Raw genomic sequence first — 12060 nt, 5'->3', positions numbered from 1 at the left:
TTAAATGGTTCGATCCAACACTTTTAGACTCATTTTTATGCAAGGTTGGATATTACATGGAAGAGGTTGTCACTCCTACCACTTTCAAAATCTCGATTTGACGTTTCAGATTTTAGAATGGAAGAGTGAGGGGTTATTATAACGTTATGATGACGTCTGCGTAAAGTTGAGTTGCAGGAAGGTCATAATCATAAGAAAACAATAGGAGCTATCCAGACCTCTCTCCGTTGTCACTTCTATCATTAACAGGTGCAGATCGATGACGATGCATCACCATCATGTTATCCTTCACTCTCCTCTCTGGAAACACGATCATATCCGTCGCGGCATCCAACCAGACCCGTCTGCTGAAAAGCTCCGAGAGATGGAGCAAGGATTTGTTTTAGATTGCATCCATGTGGAGAAAGTAAGATACAAGTGGTCTGCCGACATCATACCGAAGTACGATGCCCTGTTCGACCCCCATGCCAGTCACTACTTTCACTCACCAATGGTAAGAGGAGTCATAGGCAAAACGCTGGGAAGAAAGGTAAGCTATGTCAGTTCTAATCCTCACAATTATCTTATCGTCAGTTTTATCCCCACAATCATATTATAATTTTTTTTAGCTAAATATCTGTTTTTCATGATCCTTATTAATTTCATTCATATCGTTTCTTCATCCTGAAATGGGAGCAATTGGATATGAATTATCTGTGAATACTTAAAAAAATAAATTAAAATTTGAGAATTCCTTTTCTATGTATTGCATAATTTTTCTATATTTTGAACTATTGTCCGCTTGTGCGAATTTGTCAGTTGAGTTATGCTAAATTATGCGTTGTACTTTATATTACAATGATTTTAACACATACCATATTATACATACTAAAACAACCAACTATAAAATCTTTATTTATCCAATTTATCGTATTTCATTATTCTAAAATGTTATTAACTATTTATCAATCATGATCAATTGTATACTGTACGTAAAAGAATCCAGGCATGGACGCTAGACGTAGCTTTCGATTGTATCTCATTTAATAGCTAAATGAGATACAAATGAAAACTATGTCTCGCGTCCATGCATGCCTATAGCTGGATTCTTTTGCGTCTCGCTGCAACACACCTTATGCAAAGGGCCCTCTTCATTTATATATATATATATAGATATATTTCATTTTTACACACACAAACCTATCAAACATCTGCTACCGGTGGTTTCACGCCCGGACTTGAGGCGATCTTCAGGCAGACTGGCGTGAAACCGCCGGTAGCAGACCTTTAATAGGTATGAATATATGCTTTGCTTTATATAGCATTGAACACTTTGCACAATCATCGGCATATACATACATACATATATATATATATATATATATATATATATATATATATATATATATATATATATATATATATATATATATATATATATATATATATATATATATATATATATATATATATATATCATTTCTTTTGTATTTCCCCTTTATACGATATGAAAACAAAGGGGAGTAAAATAAGAATTGTTTACTATTGGAATTTTCCTGATATTATTAACGAATCTAGCCCTTTTCTTTTTCTTCTCTGCCTAGTATCTAGATATACAACCCTTGCTTTCTGTGTTTTACACCTTCCGTATACGTAATTAAATACTGTAATTCATAATCATTACGTGTTGTGCTATATTTCTCAATAGTTATATAAAAATGTCGATTGGAAGAAAAATAAATGCCTAATTGAATTGAAAATTGAAATGAGGACCGAAAGGAGGTTGCTGGTCATGTTTCTACTTTTCTTCATTATCCTCTCGTCAAGCGAACAAAACTGAAATGGAAGAATTTTGCGAGGCGCGTCTGTCATGTCTGTGGCAGCACTGAAAAATGTGGAAGTGACATTCCAAAATTGTTTTGACGGTTCGTGATTCAAGATATCCTTTTAGAGCTAGGGAATACCAAAATTTGCTTTCCTTAACGGCAGACGAGGAAAGAGAGCATACTCCCCTTTTATCGCGTAGGGCAAAAGCATTTTTAAAAAGTGCAGTTACTAAGAATGCGTGTATTATTTCCATTTATTTCAATATAGGATAAAAGGGCATTGTTTATTAAAAGCCATGTTCACGGGTAGAATTGCCGTGACTGGGGATCGAATCACGTACTTTCAACTGTCTAGTCAGACGCCTTAAACCACTAGGCCACGGTATCACCACGGGGCCCAACAGACGACCCCGTCCGGTGGAATTTTTTTAGTTTGCACAACAAAAATAAAGAGCCCTCCCCCATGCATATTTGGTGAAAATTAATATCTATATAAATATTTGTTGGTAAATATGATCATGGTATAGCAAACAAACTCAAAATAAACCGTATAGCATGTTACATGCTAATGGGAATCGTGTGTATAGAGACAAATTCAACAATAAGGTCCAAGGCCCTCTCCTCTTGCGTAAAAAGAAAAGTCAAATTAATCGAACAGTTCCTTTCAACAGAAGACAATTGATAAAATCAATATTATCTTATGCATTGTTCGCTGAAAATGAATATTGAAAGACAACATTCAGAGAATCGACAGGTTTGAAATAACAAAAAGGAGGGTATTAGAAGAAAGAAAAAAAGAAAATTACTGCTACTAAGAAGAAAAAACAGAGGATATGGATAATGATAACAAAATAATGTTGATAATATCAATGATAATATAATAATGATATTAACATTACTACTACTACTACGAAGAAGAAGAAGAAGAAGAAGGAGAAGAATGAGAAGAAGAAGAAGAAGTTCAAGAAGGAGTACAAAAAGAAGAAGAAAAAGGAAAAGAGAGAAAAAATGAGAAAGGAACAAAAAGAATAGGAATAATGAGGGGGAAACTGGTAATGAGGAGAATATGAATAAGAAAATTGCCATAATCATGTTTATCAAGCATTGATTCTAGATCTTGGCAAGTTGGCATCCTTTGAATGTAATGAATCAGTTACTGGTAATAATCATTTCATGTTTATCAAGCTTAGTCATGTTGTACCTTAATCAGGTACATTCGATTTTTTTCGACAAACAACTACTTAATTTAACCAATAGATTTTGATATTTCATGAATAGATTTTGATCAGACCTGATATCGGAATGAAATGAGCCGCTTTGATGCACGTGTCTGTGAAATGATATATCTCATTCAAATTGCTAAAGACACAAGATATCCTACACATCAAAGATTACAGTACGACTTCTAGACAAAGGAAAGTTTTAGCACCTTTCTTTATTTGCGGAGAGATTAGTAAAACAAACTTATTTTCACTGAAAAGTTTACCAATGCATTAACGGTACAATGGATTCACGGCTTTACCTTGTAACCAAACGAAATATCTTCAGAATTTCAATGGATATTTCTTCTCTAACAGTAGAAAGAGAAATACTTTTGTCAAAGAGATGACACAACTTAATTAGGAAATTTTCAAGACAATGTTTGTCTGTCACGACAACTTTGATGATATATAGCTGCATTGGTGACTCTGTTTTCGCAGCGGTTGTCATGGCGTAAGATAGCTGTCGGAAATCTTTTATAGTTACAATCTATTAAGAAATATTCATTCGGTTCTTTTTGTGTGTGTTTTTTTTTTTTTTTTTTGGGGGGGGGTTATTGTAGTCGAACGAGAGGATCCCCCCAAATATGATATTCTTATAATACACACAACAATTTAGCAACTCAATAATCTGCATGGTAATGGGAATATTTATTTCAGTTGATATCTATATGCTACTTATGAATTTGCATCTCAGTTAATGAGTAGGCTTGTATCAGTGTTATGGGCGGGCGGCGCGGTTATATATATATGCTTCCGAGCAACAGATACAAACCATTGACTTCGCATGAGGATGATCATCACCCTTACGCCTTTGCCGAGGGGTGATATAGAAGGTCCGATAATGAGTACCCATGAGGGAGAGGGGAGGCACCCCTCACCATCACTAATTTCGATATCGTCGGTAAATCAGCGCTGCTGTCTGGAAAAATAAAGTAAAATATCAAAAGTTGTCAGCTTGTGCTTCTCTTCCGACAGTGATTAGAATGCCCCGGTTTACAGTCTAAATATTTTTTAAAAACCTGCTCGTGCTTCGCGCTCGCATCATATATTTAGTGAGATCCATATCCTCTCCACAATTTTCATTTAATTTTGTTGGACAATCCTAAAATTTCCGTCAGAATATCAAATTTTCAGCTCGCGCTCTTATTAAAATACAAGCATTGTTAAACTACATCTGTTCTTTTATTATTATCATACAAACGTGTGAAATTGTTAAGTTTTCAAGACAAAATATCAAAAGTTGTCAGCTTGCGCTTCTGTACCGACAGTGATCAAAATGTTGACTTCAAAACTTGATATTCAAGACTATTGAGCATAGAACAGGCTATGCGAGTGCGAAGAGTGAGCGAAATCTTTTACATAGTGCCACATAAGATGTCATCTCCTCACCTTCAATCGTCTTTCTACTCTTATTTTTCTCTTTTTTCTCGTCTCTTTTCCATTATTTTTCTTTGTTTTTCTTTCTTACCCTTTTTGGCTTTTTTCGCTCCTTCCTCAAAAGTTTTTTGGGGGGATATTTGATATTGTGTCCCACTGTCCAAAAAGTGAGTGGGACGCGTGCCCTAGGATTTCCGCCCATCATGATACTACCATAATATTGCTACTACTACTACTGCTACTACTACTTCTACGAAAGGCGAATCCAGGGGGCGAGGAGCCCGCCCCCCTCCCTGTTGGCGGTGCAAAAAAAGGGAATAAGTGGAAAGAAAAACAACGGGGATAAGAGAGGAAAAAAGAAGGAGGAAGACAAATTAATAAAATAAGGTGAGGGGAGACTTGGAAAAAAAAGAATTCTTTCACGTCAGTATATAAAATTTTCGCCCACTCCTCGCGCTCGCATTGTATACATATCCTACTCAATAGGCTGATATGGAGCTTTAAATATCAAGTTTTGGTCAGTATGTTAAACATAGAACTTTTAAATCAAGGCACTGTTAGATAATTCGTTTTTCTCATTTCGAAATGGAAAAAGCAAAAGCGAAATATTGAGTGAAAATCGGTTCTACTTTCGAGATAGAAAACAGAAAAACTGTCATTTTTCAATATTTTGATTCAAGAATGAAATATGTAAAAAGAAAAACATAAAAGCGGTTCATTTTTCCGCTTTACAGTTTTTACATATTTCAATTTTTTTGGTTTTTCCTTTGAAAAACACAAAATTGAATAAAAAAAATTCGTTTCCTTTTTCTGTTTCGCGTTCACGAAACAGAAAATTGAATGGAAACTCTCATTTTCTTTTCTTTTTTTGCGTTCACGAAAGAGAAAATTGAGCGCGCCTTCTCGTTTTCTTTTCCTTTTCAAAATCAGAAACACGAATTATCTGATCGTACCGTCGCCAAAGTACGTTAGATAATTCCTTTTCTACCGTGTTTACACATTGACTCGGCTCGCGGGTTGAAACCTACGATTTTGGCGGATCAAAAAAGCCGTGTTCGACACGGCTCGCGGATCACACTGATCGCGTTTACACAGCATAAAATTGTCGTGTTGAGCACGGCTCGCGTGTCGAACCCCCGAGCCGTGTCACTGTGTAAACACGGTATTCCTTAGGCCAACGGAAAATTGACGACCGCGGCTTTGCTAAAGGGGCGGAGCCAGAACTAACCACCTATGGCTGGCCGGCCTTGTCAAACCTTGCTGTTAACAATATTATGTACCATCCACCTTGGTTTTAAACGATGGCTCTGCAAAAATCAGTTGGTTGCAACTGACTTTCTGTACATATATACACACTGTTAAAAATAATTCAGACAACGCTATTTACTAGGTGAATCGCACAGTAGTTTAACAAGTGTTTAATATATTAAACAACAAAGTTTAAAATCAAATTTTGAATTATCAATAATTTTAGACTTTTAAGAGCAACTTCTGTGCGATTCACATAGTAAACAGCGCTGTACCGCGATAAGTCTCTGTTCAGATGCAAATTTGTTAAACAATATTTTAGACCCACCCTGAAGTACATTTGTTTGCATTATCATTCCATCATCCTAGGTAAGAGTGTATGTTTATAAGGAATAATCAAACCAATGTATTAAAACTAAGATGCGTAGATAGAGATGAGATGCTACGTTCTTACAGAGCCATAATTTATATAAAATCAACGTATAGTTGTTAACATCTAGGTTTCACATGGCCGGACAGCTATATGACCTTAGTTCTGGCTCCGCCCCTTTTGCAAAGGCTTCAGCAGTCTTCAATATTCAGTTTGGCCAAAGTTTAAACGAAAACGGATTATCTAGGCGCACCTTGACGGCGGCCAAAACGGAAAAAGGAAACGAGAAGGCGCGCTCAATTTTCTGTTTCGTGAAGGCGAAACAGAAAAACGAAACGAGATTTCCATTCAATTTTCTGTTTCGTGAAAGCAAAACAGAAAAAGGAAGCGAGAGTTTCGATTCAATTTTCTATTTCGTGAACGCAAAACAGAAGAAGAAAACGAAAATCTCAGATCAATTTTGTGTTTTTCTATGGAAAAATTAAAGTAAAAATATCAAAAAACAGTAAAATGGAAATTTTTTACATATTTGATTCTTGAATAAAAAAAAAACGAATTATCTAACCGTACTGTACCTCGATTCTTTTCTTATTTTGTTTGATTTTATTATACAAATTGATTTTTTTTAAGGTGATCTATAAAATTAATGTCCGTTTTATTGTCAGAGTATCAACATTTTCAGCTCGCTCTGCGCACACGCATTATTTGCTTTGGTCAAATACCTATCTCTACTTGTATTCCACAAAGTTAACATTCCACATTTTCAACTCGCTTTCGCTTTTCATGATTGAAAAATATATTTATAGAATGCCCAGTCCGCAGCTTGTCCTTTATTGAAAAAAAATGTTAAATTATCCAGTTTCAGATCAGAATTGTGTTCGCATTAATAATAATAATAATTAATTGGATATTATTACTCTGGTTTTAGTCTCGCAGCCTTTTACAGCGCGTTGGCATTTCAAGGAATAATTTCTTGCCGAAGGAAATATCGCGATGGCTGGGATTCGAACCCAGAATGTTCAATTTTCAGGACAAAATACATTACATTTCCAAAAAAAAAAAATAGTTAGCGCTTTGCACTCGCACTGTTTAAAGGTATTGTTTAACTTTGCGAGCAGCTGATTAAAAAAAATTCTCAAACCAAGATGAAACATGTGTACAAGTGCATGTATTAGAACTAATAAACCCTGAAAACAACCATTATTGAGAATGAAAAGCTAAAACTACAAGGCAAACCCCGATTTTGTAAATAGGTGTCTTATAGACGCCTAAATAGTACACATAACTGTATGGGATGAAATTAAGATGGTGTCTGGTCACTTTATTTTTCAATTTTTGAAGCATTAAATAATGATTTTCGAATGCAAATTTTTCAGGGCTTCATTTTTGTAACATATCACAGACACAGGTGACAAGTGTGACCTAGCTCAGATTTTTTAAAAGTCAAACCAATGTTAACCAATCACTTTAAATAGGGCTTATGAATACTATACATTTATGTTGTTTTATAAAAATATAGCTAAGAAGTGACTGTCAGGACAGCCCCTTCAAAGAAACAAACACAAAAATCAACTTTGAGCGGCTTCTCGGGGAAAATATGGGTGAATTTTTTTTCGCCCCCCATGGCAAAAGCTGGATCCGCCCCCTACTACTACATGGAGCGTTGTGGCCCAGTGGATTAGTCTTCGGACTTTGACACAGAGGGTCGTGGGTTCGAATCCCAGCCATGGCGTAATTTCCTTCAGCAAGAAACTGATCCGCAATGTGCTGCACTCAACCCAGGTAAGGCAAATGGGTACCGGTAGGAAGTAATTCCTTATAAGAATCTGTGTGCGCTATGAACGCCTAGCTTAGTCGGGTAATATAAGAGCGCCTTGAGCACCTAACAAGGTGGATATGTGCGCAATATAAATATCCTATATTATTATTATTATTATTACATCTTCTACTACTACTACTATTACAAGTAAGCTTGACTAGTGTAATGGTTTGTTGTTTGGAATGCCTGATAGTCTTATTTCTAAGTTACAAAGAGTCCAAAATTCATGCGCAAGACTTATCTACCGTGTCCCAAAGTTCAGTTTCACTAGACCTCTTCTGAGAGAACTCCACTGGTTGCCTATACATCAAAGAATTTCATTCAAAATTCTGTTAATTGTATATAAATCATTAATCGGTCAAGCCACACATTACATTACAGAATTATTAAAACTTAAAACCCAATCACACAGTCGAAGCCTGCGAAGTTCCACAGATAAATTATTGTTTCAGATCCCATTTCACAAAACAAAAGTCACACTTGGTGATCGTGCATTTGCACTTGCTGCCCCCAAACTAAAGAATAACCTGTCAATTGATATAAGAAGCTCTCCATCCTTGGCCCTCTTCAAATCAAAATTAAAAACATATCTCTTTAGTTAAGAAAATATGCTGTGTAGACATATTAAGTAAAGAGAGCTCTGAACAAGCGCAGCTGAATATATCCATATAAAAGCTGCGTTATACAAATTAATGTTTATCATTATTATCATTAATATTACTACTACTGCTACTACTGCTACTACTTCTACTACTACTACTACTACTACACTACAACTACTACGAGATTTCCATTCAATTTTCTGTTTCGTGAAAGCAAAACAGAAAAAGGAAGCGAGAGTTTCGATTCAATTTTCTATTTCGTGAACGCAAAACAGAAGAAGAAAACGAAAATCTCAGATCAATTTTGTGTTTTTCTATGGAAAAATTAAAGTAAAAATATAAAAAAACAGTAAAATGGAAATTTTTTACATATTTGATTCTTGAATAAAAAAAACCGAATTATCTAACCGTGCTGTACCTCGATTCTTTTCTTATTTTGTTTGATTTTATTATACAAATTGATTTTTTTTAAGGTGATCTATAAAATTAATGTCCGTTTTATTGTCAGAGTATCAACATTTTCAGCTCGCTCTGCGCACACGCATTATTTGCTTTGGTCAAATACCTATCTCTACTTGTATTCCACAAAGTTAACATTCCACATTTTCAACTCGCTTTCGCTTTTCATGATTGAAAAATATATTTATAGAATGCCCAGTCCGCAGCTTGTCCTTTATTGAAAAAAGAATGTTAAATTATCCAGTTTCAGATCAGAATTGTGTTCGCATTAATAATAATAATAATTAATTGGATATTATTACCCTGGTTTTAGTCTCGCAGCCTTTTACAGCGCGTTGGCATTTCAAGGAATAATTTCTTGTCGAAGGAAATATCGCGATGGCTGGGATTCGAACCCAGAATGTTCAATTTTCAGGACAAAATACATTACATTTCCAAAAAAAAAAAATAGTTAGCGTTTTGCACTCGCATTATCTAGGCGCACCTTGACGGCGGCCAAAAACGGAAAAAGGAAACGAGAAGGCGCGCTCAATTTTCTGTTTCGTGAAGGCGAAACAGAAAAACGAAACGAGATTTCCATTCAATTTTCTGTTTCGTGAAAGCAAAACAGAAAAAGGAAGCGAGAGTTTCGATTCAATTTTCTATTTCGTGAACGCAAAACAGAAGAAGAAAACGAAAATCTCAGATCAATTTTGTGTTTTTCTATGGAAAAATTAAAGTAAAAATATCAAAAACAGTAAAATGGAAATTTTTTACATATTTGATTCTGAATAAAAAAACCGAATTATCTAACCGTACTGTACCTCGATTCTTTTCTTATTTTGTTTGATTTTATTATACAAATTGATTTTTTTTAAGGTGATCTATAAAATTAATGTCCGTTTTATTGTCAGAGTATCAACATTTTCAGCTCGCTCTGCGCACACGCATTATTTGCTTTGGTCAAATACCTATCTCTACTTGTATTCCACAAAGTTAACATTCCACATTTTCAACTCGCTTTCGCTTTTCATGATTGAAAAATATATTTATAGAATGCCCAGTCCGCAGCTTGTCCTTTATTGAAAAAAAATGTTAAATTATCCAGTTTCAGATCAGAATTGTGTTCGCATTAATAATAATAATAATTAATTGGATATTATTACTCTGGTTTTAGTCTCGCAGCCTTTTACAGCGCGTTGGCATTTCAAGGAATAATTTCTTGCCGAAGGAAATATCGCGATGGCTTGGATTCGAACCCAGAATGTTCAATTTTCAGGACAAAATACATTACATTTCCAAAAAAAAAAAAATAGTTAGCGCTTTGCACTCGCACTGTTTAAAGGTATTGTTTAACTTTGCGAGCAGCTGATTAAAAAAAATTCTCAAACCAAGATGAAACATGTGTACAAGTGCATGTATTAGAACTAATAAACCCTGAAAACAACCATTATTGAGAATGAAAAGCTAAAACTACAAGGCAAACCCCGATTTTGTAAATAGATGTCTTATAGACGCCTAAATAGTACACATAACTGTATGGGATGAAATTAAGATGGTGTTTCCGGTCACTTTATTTTTCAATTTTTGAAGCATTAAATAATGATTTTCGAATGCAAATTTTTCAGGGCTTCATTTTTGTAACATATCACAGACACAGGTGACAAGTGTGACCTAGCTCAGATTTTTTAAAAGTCAAACCAATGTTAACCAATCACTTTAAATAGGGCTTATGAATACTATACATTTATGTTGTTTTATAAAAATATAGCTAAGAAGTGACTGTCAGGACAGCCCCTTCAAAGAAACAAACACAAAAATCAACTTTGAGCGGCTTCTCGGGGAAAATATGGGTGAATTTTTTTTCGCCCCCCATGGCAAAAGCTGGATCCGCCCCCTACTACTACATGGAGCGTTGTGGCCCAGTGGATTAGTCTTCGGACTTTGACACAGAGGGTCGTGGGTTCGAATCCCAGCCATGGCGTAATTTCCTTCAGCAAGAAACTGATCCGCAATGTGCTGCACTCAACCCAGGTAAGGCAAATGGGTACCGGTAGGAAGTAATTCCTTATAAGAATCTGTGTGCGCTATGAACGCCTAGCTTAGCCGGGTAATATAGGAGCGCCTTGAGCACCTAACAAGGTGGATATGTGCGCAATATAAATATCCTATATTATTATTATTACATCTTCTACTACTACTACTATTACAAGTAAGCTTGACTAGTGTAATGGTTTGTTGTTTGGAATGCCTGATAGTCTTATTTCTAAGTTACAAAGAGTCCAAAATTCATGCGCAAGACTTATCTACCGTGTCCCAAAGTTCAGTTTCACTAGACCTCTTCTGAGAGAACTCCACTGGTTGCCTATACATCAAAGAATTTCATTCAAAATTCTGTTAATTGTATATAAATCATTAATCGGTCAAGCCACACATTACATTACAGAATTATTAAAACTTAAAACCCAATCACACAGTCGAAGCCTGCGAAGTTCCACAGATAAATTATTGTTTCAGATCCCATTTCACAAAACAAAAGTCACACTTGGTGATCGTGCATTTGCACTTGCTGCCCCCAAACTAAAGAATAACCTGTCAATTGATATAAGAAGCTCTCCATCCTTGGCCCTCTTCAAATCAAAATTAAAAACATATCTCTTTAGTTAAGAAAATATGCTGTGTAGACATATTAAGTAAAGAGAGCTCTGAACAAGCGCAGCTGAATATATCCATATAAAAGCTGCGTTATACAAATTAATGTTTATCATTATTATCATTATTATTACTACTACTGCTACTACTGCTACTACTTCTACTACTACTACTACTACTACTACTACTACACTACAACTACTACTACTACTACAATAATCATCATCATCTTAACCATCATTGCTCGGTTTGTACTCATTTTTTTTGTTCTTTCAGTTCCTCCCGAATATTTGGCAACCAGATCCAATTCGCCCATTCTCACCCCTCACACCAACCCGCCAAAGTCGATCACCAATTCGTTTGTCACTATCGGCTCGAAGACGAAATCCACGATCACGCTCTGAAGAAACTCTTCGACATAGAGAAAATGACTTTATTGTAGACAGTGTGTATGCAACCAACCAGGTAAGTTATTTGGTAGGGAATT

At 35.4% G+C, this 12060-nt stretch overlaps 1 protein-coding gene across 1 annotated transcript in view; it reads left to right on the top strand.

Annotated features, from left to right (window-relative positions):
* Nucleotides 1-244: 244 nt before the first annotated feature.
* LOC121412158 overlaps nucleotides 245-12060 on the top strand; it is a 30613-nt gene continuing 18797 nt past the window's right edge. Inside the window, exons 1-2 of the mRNA XM_041605063.1 lie at nucleotides 245-529; nucleotides 11850-12038. Of these exons, the coding sequence (XP_041460997.1) occupies nucleotides 260-529; nucleotides 11850-12038 (459 nt within the window). The 5' untranslated portion in view covers nucleotides 245-259. The remainder of the gene's footprint in view (nucleotides 530-11849; nucleotides 12039-12060) is intronic.

Source organism: Lytechinus variegatus, chromosome 3 (assembly GCF_018143015.1).
Source record: "Lytechinus variegatus isolate NC3 chromosome 3, Lvar_3.0, whole genome shotgun sequence".
NCBI lineage: Eukaryota > Metazoa > Echinodermata > Echinoidea > Temnopleuroida > Toxopneustidae > Lytechinus > Lytechinus variegatus.
The sequence above is the reverse complement of the archived record's forward strand: the minus strand, read 5'-3'. Positions and strand labels throughout refer to the sequence as shown.